Raw genomic sequence first — 20,744 nt, forward strand, 5'->3', positions numbered from 1 at the left:
TGGGGATTTAAAAAAAAAACCTCCTGAAAATTAACCAAACAAAAACTTATGAATACCTATATTTTTGTGAAGTTTTGGACTTCTGTTTATTAATAAACATTACCTAAGTTATAGTGAAAGTGCTTATATTTTCAACAACTATGTTTTTCTAGAGTTTAAGTCACTCTAAAAAATAAACTCTACTTTTCCTGGGCCCCTTTCAACCTTTGTCTCTATTTACTCCTGTGTTGGAAGTAAGAAAAATCATGATAGACTTTTTTCTTCTATTTCTGAAATTATGTTTATGACATCATTTCTCACCTTCCTTTCTGTCATCAAACCCTCCCATATACTCTTCTTTGCTTTCTTTAAAATGTATGGCCTAGTTTTTATATGTATATATACATGTATTCGGGTAAAAAAATAACATAAATATTGTTTTCACAATTAACACAAACTTCTATTTTCCTAAATATAACCTGTACAGTCTGTATAATATGCTTCTATATATGTTTCTGGGACTGACCATTTGGGACTGGATAACCAAATGGTGTGCCTGGGTAAGACTACTCGAGCTATCAGCAGTTCTTCGCATAGAGTAGAAGCCTCATGGGCTTTATCCCATCCTCTTTGGCATGTCTATATGCATCGTCCTTTTTCAGCTCATGTGTAGGTTTATTTTAGTGAGACTTTAACAGTGTAGCTTCTTACTAAGAAACACAGAAAACTCTGAGGCTCTATATCTTGCAGTCTTTCTTTCACTTCTTTTGTAATATTGCCTGAGCCTTAGGTGTGGAAGATGGTTTTGTAGATGTACCTTTTGGGACTGAGCTCCATATTGCTGTTCTATTTATACTAGCCAGGAAGTGGAAACAACATGGTTGTCCTTCAACATATGAGTTAACAGTGAAAATGTGGTGTGTATACATTAAGGAATGCTGTTCATCTGTAAAGAAAAATGAAATCATGAAAATTTGCAGGTAAATGGATGGCACTACTAAAGATCATATTCAATGATATAACTTAGGTTCAGAAAGACAAATGTTTCATGTTTTTTTTAAATTAGATCCTCTTAGTTCCTAATCTATATAAGTGTAGTCTTCACCCCTCATCAAGAAAACATCTCTTTGCAACAGACAAAATCCATTACAGAAAACCACAATTGATCAAAACAAGTTAATCTTTTGACATGGCCTCCATTTCTGGGCTGTGTCCTCAGCTATGAACCTCAGGACTATGAACAGCACACCTTTTTTACAGCTGATACCATTTCTTTCCCTGTGTGCACTTGCCATTCCTACATCAATAGAAGAGTTCCATCTTCTTGGAAGGTGTGCCTCCAGAGATTTGAAGTTATCCTGATTATTATAATGCTGTATTAGCAAACCAGAAAAACAGAATGCAAAAATGTTTCCATAGAAAGCTGTACATTTTGGGTGGGGGATCTTCTCACTTACTTATTACAACGGCTACACATTGATACCTTTAACTTCACCAAAGAAATTTTGTCAGGTTGTGTCCAAAATAATGTATTCATGTCTTTTAGGAACCTACTAGACTTCAAGTTTTCCTTCATTTGTATTAAATAACTAAAAGATTGTAAGATACGTGTAGTCAAACATGAATGCATATGAACGCATTGAGATGTGAGTAGCAGAGGTGTGTATTTTTTCTGCCACCTATAGGCATGTGTGCTTAGAGCAGGACCCAGATAGACATGCCTACACAGAAGGAAACTTACTGTTTTATCAATCAATTCCAGTAAATTGCTTGGAGACACACACACACACACACACACACACACACACACACACACACACACAATTAAATTCATATCAATAGCATCAAAGAAAATGTCTTCAAAGAATATTCTATTAAGTGGAAAGAGCCCTAAGACCCATGGCCTTTCGTAGAGCCTCTTTGACCTCCTTATTTCGCAAGCTGTATACCACTGGATTCAGGAGAGGAGTGATAACAGTGTAAGTCACTGAGATGAGCCTGTCCTGTCCCAGAGAACTCTGGGACTTGGGTTTTAGGTAGATGATTGAGGCACATCCATAGTGGATGATGACCACTGTAAGGTGGGAGGCACAGGTGGCAAAGGCCTTCTTCCGACCTTCAGCTGAGGCAATCTTAAGGATGGTGGAGATGATGACAACATAAGAGATGAAGACGAGGCCCATGGGTAAGACAAGGACACAGACACTGACAACAAAGTTGATGATCTCATTGACAGTGGTATCTGTGCAGGCCAGCTTTAGCAGGGGTCTCACATCACAGAAAAAGTGGGCAATAACAAAGCCATCACAAAAGGGTAGGCCAAATACTGATGTAACCTGGACAATAGCCATGCCTAAACCAACTGCCAGTGACCCAGATGCCAAGAGGATACAGGCCTTCCTGCCCATAATGACTGAATACCTTAGAGGATTGCAGATAGCCACGTAGCGGTCATAACCCATTGCTGTGAGAAGAAAACAATTGTTGATGCCAAAAGTTAGATAAAAGAAGAGCTGGGTTGCACAGCTTTGTATGTCTATGGCCTGGTAAGGATTAAGGAGGCCAGCGAGCATACGAGGAATGATGGCAATGGTATAGAAAGTCTCAGAGATGGAGAGCATGCTCAGAAAAAAGTACATGGGGGTATGGAGATGACGGTCCAGGCGAATAATTGTCACAATGATCACGTTGCCAGACAGAGTCAGAAGGTACAATGTTAGAAAAACAATAAAGAAGCCAAGCCTGTGCTGCCAACCAAAGCTGGAGAAACCTTCAAAGAGGAACTCAGTCACAACGGTGGAGTTTTTCTTTGGCATTGAGGCACTTGTAGCCTTCAAGGATCTCAGAAAAAGGAAAAAAATCATGATGAGTCAAACATAAAATAGAGTAGGCAGGACCAAGACCTTTTATAAATGGCATGTCCAGCTCAGGCAGGGATCTGGACCCCAGTGACTTCAGGACTCAGCTATTGGCTCCTTGCTCAGTCTTCCTCTGTGTCAAGCCTCTTCTGTGGAAGTGTAGAGTTGTTAGAGAAGAACCCTTGGATTGAGGGCAGAGAGGGAAACAGTGCATAAGGTCGTCAAGGTAACCTGATTTCAATTTTTTCCAACCATATATCCAGAAATTTGGATTGCTGAAACATTTGATAATTCTACCTTTAAAATGTAAGGGTCTCCTTTTTCTATACTGGGGTTTTATAACCCCACCAACAGTATAAAAAATTTACAGTTTGCCTAGGCATCCGCAACCTTTACTATATCTTCATAAGATGTGTGTAACATAATGTCACTGTTAGCAACTGTCTTCTTGTGATGTTGATTTCCCTTTCCCTCATGATTAGTGATACTGAACAACTTTCTGCACACTTGAGTTGAAAATAAAACTTTTCATTGTGGCTCAGTGCATACACAACTTATGGAAACAACGTAGATGTCCCTAGACATAAACTTGAGAAATGAAAACATGGCATTCATATAGAACAAAATACTATCCAGCATTAAAGAAAGAAAATACTACATTTGCAACATAATAAACAAACATGTATCATAATAGAATAAGTTAAATGAGTGACTCATAAAAAATAAAATGCTGCATGGTTTCGTTTATATGAGGTTCTTAAAAGTGTCAAATGATAAAAGCAAAGAATGATATTTACCAGAGTGTAAGACCAGGGAGTTATGGTGTGGTAATTCAACTGCTATAATATTTTAGTTCTTCAACACAAATTGGGTTTTCATATCAGCCCTACAGAATAGGGCACATATTTGATGATAATTCATTGCCAAGTTATAATTTGTTAAGGGTGTTAATCTCAGGCTAAGTACTTTACTGCCAAAGTGGGGGAAACATCAAGGGGCACAAGAAAATCCTTACGGTGAAAAATGAGTCTTTTCTTGGTAGTGGTGACTGTAGACATAAAGTATAATTCAAAATCTGATTTCTGTACTCCCCATATCTGGTTGCAATCCTTGTTCTGAGAATCCCCAGTCTCAATGCTATATAGACACTGCTTCCCAGTTGTTCCCTGATATGCCAATAAAGCACCTTCCAGCCAATTGTTGATCAGGGGAGAGGACAGGTCTAACAGGCCTAGACTTCCTGACAGCCAAGGGAGAAGGAGTTAGAAGACAAAGTAGGGGATTCAGTCATGAGATATGTCCAGGTGAGACCAGGAGAGAGAGCCCAGCAAGGAAAGCTACAAAGTGCAAGTATCTCTCTCTGGATGTACACTGAGAGGAAAGCAAATTACCTTAGAGGGTTACAATTAGAGTAATAACTGCTCAATTCTTGTGCTGTGAAGCTTGTTTAAATAACATAATAAGAGTCTTAATTATTAGTGTGATAGCTGGGTTAAGAGAGAAACCGAAAAACAAACACAGTTCATGAATAAGTAACTATGGTCAAATTTGTCAAATCCACATATCAAATGTATTCAATTTCGTGGGCTCCATTATCTTTTGATAAAACTGTTTTTAATGATAAAAACTGTTTAAAGAAATCAAGGCACAACTTATTGGCTATTGGAGAATTAGATCTAGGTCATGGGAAAGGCAGTTAAGATATGAAATATGACCAGACTCCTGGCACTGAATGAGTGCCAGTGCCACTTACCTAGTGAAAATAAAAGTCATCAGAGACTGGTATTTTTTCCATTCTGTGCTCAATTGCAAGTTGCCTGCAAAGATTCTAAGATGAGTTAGTTGTCCACAGAACGCCGTCCTAGTCTTCATTGTCTCCAAAACCTTGGCACCTACCACCCACTGCCATCCTGAAAGAAAGAGTTGCACGTCTACTGCCTCTCCTCCCAGAGATACTGCAAAAACTATCCTCCCACAACACAAAACGTGGCTTCTATAAGGCAGCATAGACATTCTTAAATTCTACCCACAAGAGGGAAAGAGCATAGATGAGCCTTTTAAAGGGGGTAGTGAACACCAAAAGGGGAAACTTCAGTTCATTATAGAAATAACCACTATCCTATGTTTATTTCAGGTTTTTTTTTTGTCCCATGCTGAATTCAAGAAAGGAGCTAATCCAACTATACTTTTTGTCTTCCCATTAGTGATCCCAACATGGAAGACTCTACTTGGAGAGATCCAGCCTTGTACCCTTAGTCATGGTTAACAATCAACTTCATCTAGAGAGCCAAAAGTTCATTTGAATTGTTTTCCTTTAATTTTCATCCACCCCCAGGCAGTTCTTCCTAAAGGTTTCTGTCTCCACTCCCTTCTTCCTACTTCATACCAACACTCACCATCTGATGTCTGTCGTAACTTCCTGTGTTGTTGTTCTCCTTAAACCTGTTTTCCTTATGTGGTTGATCAAAGCTCCCACCTTCCTTCTGAATAGGGCAATCATGCTTTCCCAAAAGATCTGCTCATTAAATACTCCTGCACAAATCCTAAATAGTTCTTTAAACTTTTAAGCATCATATTCAAATTCACTTGAAAATGAATTATAGTAGTATAGCAGGGAGCTGCCATGGACATTAACCAGGTTAATGTAGGTGAAGAATCTGATCTTGTGCTTCACACACAGGAAGCCCTTAAAAATGGGGATTTTATTAGTGGATATATTTTTACTTTATAAAATGGTAGATATGGAGGTATGGGATTCAATTAAACATCCAAAGATTTTTTTTAAAAAAAACAATCATTTGAATATTGTATGTTTGACTTATAAGTTTATCATTTATCTCCTATTTAAATGTAAGATTTTTTCATAGTTAAAAGCATTGAGCTTTTCTGGGGCTCAAAGATAAATGAACTAACCATGTAAATCTGGCTACCTGAGTTAGACTCCTGATGCCATATAAATGGTAAAAAAAATAATAATAATTAACTCATCTGATGACCTTCACACACGCACACACATACATACACACACACACAACAAGAGAGCGAGACACATATGTACCTTGTACACACAAACACACAATCGTGAATAAAATTTATTCAATAAAACCCTCTACAAAGGTTCAACATTCAAATGTACAGAATATATGAAAACTACCTTTAGTTTTGTTTTAATCCTTTTTCATGGTGATGGAAATCATTTCACTTCTCCTTTGGATCAGAATAGTCTATCTAATTAAAACATGTGGGAACATTCTTCAGGGACACTCAGATCCCTTGCTGGGTTAAGGTTTATGATTTCATGCTCAGTGATTATAAATCAGTCTCATTGTGTTTATATACACTAAAATTAATGTGTGCTATGCCTGAAGTTAATTCTACTTTGTTTACTAAGACAGCCTCATTCGTGCCTATATCTTGGAGTATCCCTGTTTTCATTTTCCACTATTCCATTAGTCAGTTGTAAATTATTAATGACTTTAAAGACTCAATCCCAGCACAAACATGTGGTCAACTCCAGGAGACACAATAATCAGTAGGAAGCATAGAATGAGGTGGTGCATTAAGAGGATTGGCCAAAGTAAGAGTATGGAACTAGAGTATTGGAAAGTTAGGTGAGGAGGAGAAGGGAAGAGAGGAAAAAATGTATAAGTAGAGAGAAACCATCAAGCCCAGAAAATGTCTGTAAGTTTGAGTTTTGTGTTATCTTCTCTTTTTCAAATAAGCAACAAAGTGAAAACACAAGGCTTGTCCATGGCCCAATACTAGATAAACAAAAGTTCTTCAGTTTTTCCTAAAGAAAAATATTACCCTGCTGCTTCATGAATTTTTAAATTTTTTGTTTATTTTTTAGGTTGTAATTTAATTATAACTTTTCTCCCCCTTCCTCCCTCCAAACTCTCTCACATCTCCTTCCCCACTCTCCTCCAAATTCATGGTCTCTTTGTTTTTTACTACTGAATCCTTAATGTTCCCTATGCATTTTGGTTGCTAATTCTAAAACATATTGTATTTTATCCATCAAAATAATTTCTACAGCAATTGACTATGTTCAGTAGCCACAAATAAAATACTGTGTTAAGTGATAGGGATAGAAAAAAAAAAGGCCATGATGGTCATGTTGGAGATTATGTTCTTGAAAGGTCTTTGAAATCTGACCCAGTTAAAGCTCCTTGAAAAGTTTTATTTCCCTCCTCTCTGCATTATTTAATGTCTCATCTATGTTTCCAAATTCCCAGAAACTGCATTCACTACCATAAGAGACTGTGTTCTTCTTCTCTCACAGGCTTCGGCTGTCTGTGTGGCAGCTGAACATATGCTCCAGTGAAACCTCTACCTTAAATACAAAGGGGAGTCAGACTTACCAGATATTCTCTTCCTCCCAGCTCCTGGAGGGCTGTACTATTATATGAGTCACATCCGCCATGCTGGAAATATGACCATCTGAAATGATAGGTTGCAGATTTTACTGAATTATAGAATACTTCATAGGGTTCTGCTAAGGCTTTTCACAGTATCATTTTAAATCCATCCATTCCTTAATAACAGGATGCAGAATAGTCTGTGTGTTTCCCTATCACTGAGTCTTTATTGTCTTAGATGCAAAGTTATAGCTTAATCACTTCTCCTTTGCTGACCTCTCTGCGCACCGCACAACTCCCTCCGCCAAATGTCATAGATAAAAGCAAACTTTTAAGGAAAGAGAAAATGATGGGTGCAGCCTTCCTGTGTCTGAGCTCAAAGTGAAAAACAGCAAACTCTACAGGCCTGGTAGACCAAACAAGTGGTGGCCTAGTGGATGGGATTCTTAGTAAAATATTAAACTGCTTTCCAAATTGCTGGGTATCTCTCTCCAAAATAACAACTTTTCTCCCTGGTGGACAATGACAGAATTCAAAATGCAGACTACAGAGTAGTACCTTGAGGCCTTGTTATTGAGGCTGCTCATTACCTAATCCTGAGAACACTTGGGAAAACAGAGCTGGCTTAGCTATTAGGAACAATCTCTTGGGCGAAAGACTAATTTTCCTTCAGAGAAAGACCATAGTCCTTATTGAGATCTATGCCATATTTTCTGGGAGTTGATGGCCTTATGCACTCTAAGAAGCAAGCAGAAAGCAAGTTATTTCGTAGGATTTGAGCAACGGTCCCTATTGCCAGGCACACCCAGGGATGATATCTGATGCTCTGATACTAGAGTCACGTTTAAAATCTTTGGGTGGACTCAAATCCTTTCCTAGAATTTAACTTTTATATTTTTATTTTTTAATTTAATATTTCATATCCCAACTGCAGTTTCCCCTTCCTTCTTCCTTCTCAGTCCCTCCTCTAACACACAACTCTCAATCTCCAACCCCCATCCATTCCTCGCCTCCTATGGATATCAAACCAGCTTAGGCACATCAAGCTGCAGTGAGTTTAGTCACATCCTCTCCTATTAAGAATGGATGAGACAACCCAATAAGAGAAAAAGGACCCAAAAGCAGGCAGCAGAGTCAGAGATTGTCCCTGCCGCCACTGTCAGGAGTCCCACAAGAATACCAAGCTACCCAACTGTAACATATATGCACACGGCCTATGTCCATCCCATGCATACTCTCTAGTTTCTATGAGCCCCCATGAGCCCAGCTTAGATGATTCTGTACATTTTCTTGTGATGTCCTTGACCTCTCTGGCCCTACAATTCTTCCACTCCCTCTTCTACAGGATTTCCCAAGCTCTGCCTAATGTTTGGCTGTGTCTGTTTCTATCAGTTGTTGGATGAAGCCTCTCTTGTGAAACTTTGGCTAGACACCTATCTAGGAATATGGAGGAATATCAATGGAAATAATTTCATTGACTTTTTGACAGTCATAGTCAGTTCTTTTCTAGGGCTCTGAGCTATACAGCCTCTTGGACCTGGCCCTCCAGACAGTGCTAGTTGTGGGCTCCCTCTCATGGCACAGGTCTCAAGCTGGACCAATCATTGGCTGGCCACTTCCACAATTTCTGCTTTACCACAGCACATATTTTAGGCAAGAAAAATTATCGCTCAAAGGTGTTGTGGCTGTGTTGGTGTCCCAATCTTTCCTCTGGATGTCTTGCCTGGTTACAGGAGATGGCCTGTTTTGGTGCCGTATTACCATTGCTTGGAGTATTAACTAGGGTCACTCTCCTAGGTTCATGAAATTTTCCATTGCACTAGATTTCTAGCCCATCCCAGAGATGCCCCCAGATTTAAGTTGTCTCTCCAAACACTCTAGCCCTCCACTGTCCCCCTACCTTATTTTTCCTATTTCCATCCACACATACCCATCCAGATCCCTCATCTATCCACCCTCAATGTCTATTCTATTTTCACTTACTAGGGCGATTCATGCTTCATCTCTTGGTTCTTCCTTGTTACTTAGCTCCTCTGCGTCTAGGGATTGTAACATGGCTATCCTTTACTTTATGGCTAATACCACTTATAAGTGAGTATATACCATATTTGTCTTTCTGGTTCTGGTCTTTTTTTTCTAGTTCCATCCATTTGCCAACAGATTTCATGATGTCATTGTTTTTAACTGCTAGGTAATACTCCATTGTGTAAATATACCACATTTTCTTTTTTTCTCCTTTATTAATTTATTCTTGTTACATCTCAATGGTTATCCCATCCCTTGTATCCTCCCATTCTTCCCTCCCTCCCATTTTCCCCTTATTCCCCTCCCCTGTGACTGTTCCTGAGGGGGACTTCCTCACTCTGTATGTGCTCATAGGGTATCAAGTCTCTTCTTGGTAACCTGCTGTCCTTCCTCTGAGTGCCACTAGGTCTCCCCCTCCAGGGGACATGGTACCACATTTTCTTTATCCATTCTTCAATTGTTTGTTTTCAGTTTATGGCTATTCTGCACTTGATCTTAGCCAAAGGCCTGAGAAGCGATATGACTATTCTAAATAAAGCAACTATGAACATAGTTGAGTAACTGCCCTTGTGATATAATGGTGCATCCTTTGGGGCTATATCCAGGAGTGACATATAAGCTGGGTCTACAAGTACATCGATGTCCAATTTTGTGAGAAACGGCCATATTGATTTCCAAAGTAGCTGTACAAGTTTGCCTCCCCACAAGCAGTGGAGAAGTGTTACCCCTGTTTCACATCCTCACCATCAGGAGCTGTCAATTATGTCTTTGATATTGGCCATTTTGACAGATGTAAGATGGAATCTCAGAGTCATTTTGATTTGCATTTCCCTGATGGTTAAGGATGTTGAACATTGCTTTAAGTGCTTCTTCTTAACCATTTGAGATTCCTGTGTTGAGAGTTTTCTCTTTAGATCTGTACACTATTTTAAAATTGGAGTATTTGGTTTCTTTGATATCTAGTTTATCGACTTCCTTATATACTTTGTAAATGAACCCTCTGTTGATGTGGTACTGATGAAGGTCTCTTTCCATTCTGTAGGCTGCCATTTTCCAGGAGATCTTTTATTGTATGGATTGTCTTAGCTTTTCGGGTTTTTTGTTTGTTTGTTTGTTTGTTTGTTTGTTTTGCATATGAAGTTAAGAATTGTTCTTTCAAGGTCTGTAAAGAGTTGTGTTGGCATTTTTATGGTAATTGCATTGAATATGTATACTGTTTTTGGTAAGATGGACATATTTCTATGTTAATTTTCCAATCCATGAGCATAGGAGGTCTTTCCACCTTCTGATATCTTCTTCAACTTCTTTCTTCAGAGACTTGAATTTTTTTTTATATAAGTCTTTCACTAGCTTACTTAGAGTTACACCAAGATACTTTATGTTTTTGTGGCTATTGTGAAGGTTGTTTTCGTTCTTTTTACATTGTTCTTTGCCTTACAGATGCTTTTCAGTTTTATGAGGTCCCATTTATTAGTTGTTGATCTTAGTGCCTACACAATTGCTATTGAACAACACAAGTTCAAGAATTGACTCCCGTGCCAGTGTGTTCAAGGTTATTGCCCCATTTCTCCTTCTCTGAGGTTTAGTATATCTAGTTTTATGTTGAAGTCTTTGATCCACTTGGACTAGAGTTTTGTGCAGGATGATAGAAATGTAGCTATTTGCGTTCTTCTACATGCTGGTACTCAGCTACACCAGCACCATTTGTTAAGGATGCTCCCTTTTTTCCACTGTGTAATTTTGTTTTTTTGTCAAAATTCATGATTTGATTCTACAGATGAACCTTCATTTTTTACACAAATTAATAACTACTGCTTTGTATTACAGCTTGAAATCAGGGATGGTAAAACCTCTAGAAATTTGTTTTGTTTTGTTTTGGTTGGTGTTTGGGTTATTTTTTGTTTGGTTGGTTTGTTTGTTTGTTTTTTTATTGTTTTGTTTTGGGTTTTTTTGGTGTTTTGATTTTGGTTTTGTTTTTATTTTGTTTGTTTGTTTTGTATATGGTTTATTTAAAAGCTACTATAGGTTTTTTATTTTTTCATTGACAGTGAGTTTTTTTTCTGTTTATGAATAAGAGCCTTGTGACATTGGCCCCTTATACATTAGCATGTTTATTTTGTCATCCCTACTAAGTCTTTTTTAGGTAGCCACATTATTGAGACTTCACAGAAGAAACTTTCCTAACACTTTTAGGAGAAATAAACTCCTAGCAAAACTTCTGGCTCATAGATTCTTTCCACCCCTTTTTCATGCAGTTCCTTGGAGTTTAGATGTATTAGTTGTGTAGATCAGATGGTGCTGGATACCACAGGATCACTCGTTTTCTGCAATTTATCTGGTGTGGTTTTCCATAATGGTCTCCACATGTTGCAAAGAGAAATTTCTTTGTTGAGGGATGAGAGCCTCACTTATCCATGAGTATAAGGACTAATATTTAGAAACCATATGCATGTAAATAATATATGACCTGATCAAATTGTATCTACATATTTAGCAATATATTACACAAACACACACATATACATACATACATATACACACACAAACACACAAACACACCAATGACAAAGGAAAAATGGTGGCCATGAATTTGAGAAAGTGATATGGGAGGAACCCAGACATAATTGAATGGAAGAAAACAAAAAACATAAGCAATTGTATTTTAATTTATAAAATTTTTTAAATGGATGGTGGTAATTCCCTCAATAAAATGTTTACAAACTCTCGATATTCCAACCTCAAACTCTAAGTAATTTCATTTAGTTATTTGCCTTTCATGAATATCTATTTCTGGACAAGTTGCTTATTCTAAAGCAATCAAAATTTGCACTTTTGTTGGCTCTCTTCTCCCATTTTATGTAAGTTTTATCAATTCTATCTTTTGTCACTATCTTCAAATCCTTTGCTGGTTCTAAGCCACACTACCATCAACCTGGCAAATGTGTGTTGAAATTGATTTTAAATTTTGAGACAGAGGTTAACATAGGCAAAGTACATTGTTTTGTGCACCTAGACAGAGAGTCTGAGATCAATGTAGGCACTCAGGAGACTGGAAATAGCTCTTGCAATGTGTAGAGCTGGTGAACTGAAATGTGGCCTAACCTCTGGAAATCCTAGTAATGGCTGTTCCCTGAAGACTGTGAATGAATAGGTGTGGGATAGCCATCAAGAAACTTCCAGAACTCCATAGAAAGAGTAAGATCTCAATGAGTCAAGAATCAAGTGGTACCATGCACAAAGCAGACGTATAGAGTATATGCAGCTAATGAAGATGGTAGCAATAGTAATTAGTGTTGCTTGCTTGTACAGACCTTTAAAGCTATTTTATTAATTGTGGTATACTGAAAGACAAAATAGAAAGAAGACAAATGGATCTTTGTGAGGGTAATGATTTTTAACCTCTAGTGTTGGTGAAGAAAATTCTGACCTGAATTAGCATAAAGGAGAAGCATGACCTCTCATCTAAATCTCCTCTTACACTGAGTTCATATTCCCAGAACCCTTTGAATGGCCATATACTATTAAGTATTTCTCTTACGATGTTACCCAAACACGTTATGAATGATTGTGTATCCTTACCTATGGAGAACTGCATCTATACATGAAAGTGGAAAAAATTTAAAGATAAGCCTACTTTCTGATTATTAATGGCCAGTGTTTCTGACCTGATGCTTATCCATAGTTAACGAGCAGTTGTGCTTGAAGGCTCTTGAATGTCCCATTAAGAAATGGAATCTTGGCACTAATGGTTTTGCAATAACCACTTTACAATGAAGTCAGTGATTCCCAATAATATCCTAGTTTATTTTCTCACTTATAAATGTGTCCAATGGGATAGAGTTTGGCAATGTATTGCATATCTACCATTTTAACCCATTTCCTGAGTGAGCCATGACCCTATCAGTTATGAGCAAGATAAAGAACAAGAAAAAGCCCTAAAATCCATCCAGTTGAAACAGCTTTACCACTAACACCTTATACCCAGTAGGTCCATGGTATTTCATACTTACATGTGTTTCAAGGAGACAAGGTCATCACTTTATTCATGATCTCTACTCTGAGAATTGAGATTATTATGATTCCTTATATGATGAATTAATTAGTCATCAAGCTGCCACAAGAGGCTCAGACTGCAACCCCTTCAGATTTCTATGAAAAACCATACTTTCCATAAATAATCACTTTCTGAGAATTGGCTCCTGGGTTACTGATGGGTAAAGGCACACCTCTGGATCATGCATGCTAAGATTACTATAATAGATGAGCTTTGGGAGTCTCAAGAATTCTGTGCTATCACTTTATCCTCCACCAGAGCTCCAGCCCCAAAGCATTCATACTGGACAACAGCAGTAGTCCTTTCACTGTCCTTCCAAGTCCTAACCTGCCACTCTTTCATTTTTTAAATATTTCAATTGCAAATTTGTATATGATCGAATCCTCACTTCATAGTACCTTTTCTAGCTCAAAATATGCCTAAAGTTATACACAGCTTTGCACATCCTTATTTTCATTTCCTCCAACATGATTTTTCCCCTCATGGTTTTTTTGCACAATTTAGAGTGTTTCACATCTTGGAATGAGTTTCTGTTAATTCATCTAGTCATTCACCCTGTTTCTCTTCCTTTACCTTAAGTCCTCCCCTGGCTTCATCTAGTTGACTGACATGTGTCTTCAATAGTCCAGGCTAAACTTCATGACTCAGAGAAACATCAGAAGAATTAGTGTGCTGCACTAGCACAACCTGCCCCCTACTTTTTTCCTTCTCATATTTATTTTCCCTTCTGTTAATACAATTGCGTTATTCCTAATTTGAAATTTGCCTGCTTGCGTAGGCAGTGTATGCTTTAATAAAGCATCATCCCATAGTCAAGAATACAGTAAGAGATGAAATCCAGGCCACATTCCACTCCACAAGCCATGAATCTTAGAGAGAGAGAGAGAGAGAGAGAGAGAGAGAGAGAGAGAGAGAGAGAGAGAGACAGAGAGAGAGAGAGACAGAGACAGAGACAGAGAGAGACAGAGACAGAGAGAGACAGAGACAGAGAGAGACAGAGACAGAGAGAAAGATCTGGATAAAGGAGGGGGAACCTTCTGTGCTAACGGCATGTGTCTGGTGACCAACCAGTTTGTACAAGAACTGCAAACGTCTAAAAATAAACCTCCTTTTTATAATTTAGGTAAACATTGTGATGGCTTAACTACAGCTTGCTGTGCTCAAGTACCAGATATATGAATGGGAGCAACCACCAGTACTGATATGTGCTAGGACCCACAGCCAGCATACCGTCTGGCACATGAGTCGATGCTCAGTAATATCTGTTTATTCAATAAATGAGGAGAGCATCCGCAGACATAGAATAACAGATAATTACTTCCTTTGGCATATTTGTTCTGGTTCTTCAGTTTGCAAACAAAAATGTTTCAGTTTCTAAGATACAGAGTGTTCCTGTGAGTCACTAACCAGAGGCAAGGATTCTGGTCTACTAATTGCCCAAATTCCTAACAAGGCCCCTGAGATAAGGCCTCACTCTAGCTTGCTTGTGCCCCTTGTGCCCAGGAAGGATTCTCAGGGGAAGTCTTCAGAGTGCCAGAGCTGATAGGCCTGTTTCTCTTTCTGGGCAAACCCCAGGCAGCATTCTTAGATTTAGGGTTTCCAGAGGTTTCTGCTCTGCAGAGAGACTTCCCAAGAGCAACAGAGTCAAAGCTTTGGCCTGGGGTTTGTCACTGCACTGTGAACTTCCTTCTGACACTGTGTGAAAGCTTACTTGCTCATCCTGAGATTTTCACCTTCTTCCTCTCTGCCTTCTTAGAGTATCCGATCCCAGGTCTTTCTCTTTTCAATTGCAGGCATACCAGCTTCTGAGAAAATTTCTAGGCTTTCTTCTTCCAAGCGGTCAAGAAGTAAGTGTTTGTTGAAACAGAAATTAAAATAAAAGGATGGGGTTGATTTTTAACTTTTCTTGTTTTCTAATATGTACCCCTCTCTGGTGATTTTTTTTCCTGATACTGAAATTTTATACTTTCTCTATAACTTTCAGAATGGCTGGTTGAGACCTAAAGTGAAATATAGTATACTTGAAGGTTTCATTTTAAATAATGGAAGTATCTGCTGAAAGTCAAGGCAAAGACTATAAATAAACTGCCATTATAATCCCAGGGCTGTCACCTACTACTAAGGGCCCACGTGTCTTTTGAGGCAGCAATGATGAGAGTTATTCATTTCTCCTACTGCCAATGTCTCCTTGTCTTCTAACCCAACTGTCTAGCTTGAATATTTATCCTGTAGGTGTGGACTCAGCTATGTCTGTGTTTCATGCCTGCCTTGCCAATCAGTACATATGTGAGCCTGGCAAGTGGCTGAACCCACTGGGCCTCAACGCCTCTATCTACAGAATAAGAAGGACTTGTGCATTTTCAGAGTAATTGTGACTATTTAAATTACATACCCTGTCAGGAGAGCATATTTTAACCAAATGGTAGTTTCTGTAGTTTGTTTCTAATTGTTCCAGCCATTTTAAGTTTGTGAGCCAAATTTTCAGTTCCAACAATTTTTGCCATTTGTATGCTACTTTGATCCCCTTTTCAGTGATCAGTCTCCGGTCAGGGAACTTGTTCAGTGTATTTTCAGAAATATAATCTGAGAATCTAGTCACTACTTCCAGAAAAAAAAAATATATATATATATTTAGCAGACCGTGTGTGTGTGTGTGTGTGTGTGTGTGTGTGTGTGTGTGTTTATGTGTGTGTGTGAGTGTGTGTGTGTGTGTATGTGTGTGTGTATGTGTGTGTGTGTGAGTATATGTGTGTGTGTATGTGTGTGTGTGAGTATATGTGTGTGTGTGTGTTTGTGTGTGTGTGAGTGTATGTGTGTGTGTGTGTGTGTATGTGTGTGTGTGTGTCTTGTGAAGTGAACTGAAATGTAATATATTGCCTTAGAGGTTCTGCACACAATTGGAGCAGAGGACAAAAAGAGGGAACACTATTCTTCCCGGAGCCTTCCTCATTCAGCTGTTCATAGCTCCTTTACAACTGTGTGAGCCTCACAAAGTCCTTGAGTCTTACCTTCAACAGAGAACACCCAAACTAAGACCTAAAAAACTAGGCAAATTCTTCTGCCTCTCGGTGCTCTCCTGAATTCCCTCCATGGCATCACATTTCCGTCTGTCAATCCCTCAGCTGAGGCAGAATTTTTTCTTCTGGTATTGAGTTTTTTTTTTTAGTAGCAGAAGGTTTGGAGCTAAAGGTCAGATATCAAGCCTTCCAAGTTAGCTCTGCTGTACCTATGATACTGGGCACCTTCTTCGTACTTTTGGGGCAATATTTTTTCACATGTCTATCACGCAGGTACTACTGAAGAAGAAATGAAGTTCTTCTCTTGTAGGCAAAACTCCGTACACATTTCTCCTATCATTTTTAGAAATGGAGCTGCTTACCTCAATATGGAGTGGGATCTGAAAACCAAATCAAGAGCCCCTTGTGTGTCCCTTCTGATAAGTGGTAAGCCAACATTTACGACATTTGTCAGTCTTTCGCTATACTGCCCCTTTGTGTCTGTTCTCTCAGGCAGCCTTCCAGTTTCTCCACCTATGAGTGCTGCAGACATTACTGCTTCCTGTCTGTCCATATATCAAGTTTTCTTTTGCTTGGCTGCTTCACAGGCTCCATCTGCCTGCAGTGTCCCTAAAGGTAGGGACATTGTGCTCCACCTCTCACAGCCCTGAATCTAAAGTCTGGGTTTTTACCTAATGACCTTGTCCTGGTTCTGTGTACCTGAGGCAGAGCTTCTATGGACACCCAATATAGGGATGAGTCTCTTCCTGCAGACTGGAACTACTTAAAATCATTACACCATTCACTGGTTCATTTAACAAGTATTCATCAAAAGTGTAAAAGAAGCCAAATATTGGGAATGGTTCTGGAGTCCTGGAACTAAATGAATATGAGTTCTGTTACCAAAGTGCTCATTTGAAAGTCAGAAAAAAAATTGCAATTACATGTTACTAGAGCAATCAAACAATAAATAAAATGTCAAGAGTATAAGATGAGAGCTATATATAAATGAAAGGCAGTAGGGAGACTAGTGTTAAGGAGAAATGTTTTTAATCCCCACCTATGATGTAATACGTATTCATTAACCTTCAGCACACATTTTTCTTTCCTTGCTATGATTGCTTTGCCTTGTGTTAGCACCACACCTTCTTAATTACTCTGACATTAATATAAGTACTGATATTTGAAAGATAAACTCTCTCTTTTCTTTGCCTGCTCCTGGGACTTTGATCTTGTATGTAAATATTAGTACTAGTTGTTAATCCAATAAACATGTAATTAAAATAATCAACTTGAGATTTGAGTGACTTGTATTGACTCCATAGTGTTACTTGGGACTAGATAAAACTGACAGTATTATCTGAGAATTCATGAATATAACCACTTATTTTAAGCTTCTTTAGGATGCTTCATTAAGGTTTTGAAAATTTCTCCATAAAGGTCTTTATTCATGACTACTTGGTATTTCATGAAATGATGATAAATGATGCGTTTTCTGTATTTAATTTGGTATCAGTTTGCTGAATACAGAAATGAAGGGAACCTTAACATAATAACTTTTGTCCCAAAAAAGTTTGCTCGGCTCTCTTAATTTTGATAACTTGTCTGTACCATCTTTTGAATTTTCTATGAATGTAATCTGAGGGAAAAGAACCAAAACTACAAAGTCCATTTTATTTTTATTTTATTATTATACTTTATACACATTACATTCTGATTGTAATCCCCTCACTCTTTTTTTTTTATTTCTTCCTTCCCAACCTTCATTTTCTTTTTCTTACCTTACTGGACTGGCTAGAATATTCAATATAATATCTTTTTTTATTTTTTATTTAAATAATTTATTCAGATTACATCCCAATTATTATCCCCTCACTTGTATCTTCCCGTTCCCCCCTCCCTTGCTCTTTCACTCTATTCTCCTCCCCTAAACCTGTGACAAAAGGGACCTCTTCCCCCACCATATAATCACAGATTATCATGTCTCATCCAGATAGCCTGCTTCCCCTTCCTCTGAGTGGCGCTAGGCCTCCCCACCAAGGGGACATGGTCAAATAGGGGGCACCAGAATTCATGTCAGAGGCAGTCCCCGCTCTGCACACAACTTTGGAGAATATGCTGCCCATTGGCTAGATCTGAAGAGGGGGTCTAGGTTTACTGCATGCTTTGCCCTTGGTTGGTACAGTAGTTTATGCAGGTGCCCCTGGATCCAGATCCACCAGCCTTGATGGTCTTCTTGTAGGGATTTATCTTGTTCTCAATCATGAAGAAAACTACTCAATACCTTGCACCAAATATGATGCTGCTGGTAGGATTGTTGCCTGTGTTTATCAATGAAAGGGGATATTTTATTCTCAGCTCTCTATAGGTTTTTCTCAAGTGCAAATATTGGAAAAAAAAGTTTAAAACTGTGTTAGTAGCAATTCAAATAACCAAATGACTTTTCGTTCTTTAAACACATTTTTGTAAATATAATCAAAATCTTAATTTTAAACTATTTTTATTCTGAAACAAACTTTTGACATTCAACCATTTTATATACTGATGCTTTTAATTTGGAATATCTCATGCAAGAATTTAACATCTATATTACCAAGGGAGATTGGCTTAAAAGTGTTTTCGATGATAATTTTATACTGAAACTTTATTCATATTGATGTTTTAAGTTCCTTGTGTCTTTTTTTCTTAGATTGGAGTTATTTCTTTTATATTTGAGATTATAATATAACAATAATTTATCTCTTCTTTCTGCCCTCAAACCTTGTCATATACCCTGTTTGTTTCTCTCTCAAATTCAAGGTCTTTTTTCTCATTAACTATTCCTGTATATTTACTGTAGAAATATATATATATATATATATATATATTGCCCAGTATACAAAATGTTACTTTTATATATGTTTTTAGGGCTGACCATTAGACACCAAGTCATGTGCTCGTCTCTGGACAGGACTATCTGTCTCTCTCAACATTGCTTCATTTATTGTAGTTTTGTGTTTGATTGAAGCTTGTGGCCCACTCCCATCCATTTGGCATGTCCATTGGCATTGCCCTTATTCAGATCATGTTTGGGCAGCCATGTTTGTGACACTTTATGGATGTAGCTTCTGACATTACTAAGGGGCAAAATCTCACAGCAAACTCCCTGATTCTCTGCCCCTCTTCTGCGATGTTCCCTGAACACTGGGTACAAGAGTGTCTTGTAAATGTATCCACTGGGGCAGGGTTCCACACCTCTGGATTTTGATTGCTTGTGGTTTTCCTACCTGAGAATTGGTGTTGCCCTCTGTGGGCTGGACCTTCCTATCTCAATGAATAATTAAGACATCCCACCAAAGACATGACCACAGACCAACCTGGTCTAACCAATTCCACAGTTGCGGTTTCTCCCGTTAGTTGACTGTAGGCTGTGTCACTTTTAGAATTAATTCTGATCAAAACATGGCTTTTCAGAGCTTTTGTTTACTTGTTGTTTATTGGTTCCTTGAGAAGTTCATACAATATGTTTTGTTCATTTTCACTCCTCTCCAACTTCTCAAGGATACACCCCCTTCCCTACCCACCCATGTTTGTTTTGTTTTTTAACCCATAAAGTCCAATTTGTCTTACTCATGTAGTCTTAATGTGTGAACTTCCACTTGAGCATGATAAACCTACCAGGGACAACATTAAGTCTTAAAGAAACTAACTCTTCTTCCCAGAAGCTGTCAATTTCTGATAGATCCATGCCTGGGGTGGGACTTCATACCCACCACCCTTCTCTGTGTTGAGATTTGCTCTGAACTTGTACAGGGATTGTGCCTGTAGCAATTGCTCTGACTGCTTATGTGCAGCTGTCCTTTGTGCCCGGATGACACTGTTTCCCTGTATTTATTGACCGCATCTGGCTCTTAGAGACTCTTTGCCCCTCTGCTGCAGTGATCCCTGGGCTTTGGGAGGAGAGGTGATACAGATGAGCAGTCTATGAGCTTATTTTGATCCTTGGCCAGATGTAGATATCTGCGAATCACCATCTACTGTGAATAGAAGGTTCTCTGATGAGCACTGAGATATTAATTAATCTCTGAGTATAATGATAAGTTATTCTGAGTCAGTTTAATATGTATATTTAGAAGAATGATTATTGTAGGTTCTCTCCCAGGAATTATAACTTGTCTAGCCATAAGTCTTTGGCTCACCAATGGTGTCGGGTGTAAGTTATTTGATTAAATATTCTTAATTAACTTCTTCATAGGAGTGCAACCATTTTATTTTACTAAAAGTATTTTGAAATAAAATTGTGAGGCTACCTTTCCTCTTTTTCCTGAAACTTCTCTAGTTATGTTCCTTTATTGTTTAATAAGGAAGTTTATTCAGGTTTATACTTTTCATGGCAATTTCCCTACAATTCTACACTTAGCTTATAAATATTTACCTTTATGTGCTTTATCAATTGTTCCTTTATGCTATTACCATCAAATTCATTTTATTTTAT

At 38.2% G+C, this 20,744-nt stretch overlaps 1 protein-coding gene across 1 annotated transcript; it reads right to left on the minus strand.

Annotated features, from left to right (window-relative positions):
* Positions 1–1,853: 1,853 nt before the first annotated feature.
* LOC311597280 (olfactory receptor 10J3-like) lies at positions 1,854–2,860 on the minus strand (the record flags this gene model as incomplete). Its single annotated transcript, XM_084781513.1, has 1 exon — positions 1,854–2,860. Exon 1 carries the CDS (start codon positions 2,841–2,843, stop codon positions 1,854–1,856), a length of 990 nt encoding a protein of 329 aa, XP_084637639.1. The 5' UTR covers positions 2,844–2,860.
* Between the last annotated feature and the right edge of the window lie 17,884 nt (positions 2,861–20,744).

The sequence above is a fragment of the Acomys minous genome (assembly GCF_964271855.1).
Source record: "Acomys minous genome assembly, chromosome: 1".
Lineage (NCBI taxonomy): Eukaryota > Metazoa > Chordata > Mammalia > Rodentia > Muridae > Acomys > Acomys minous.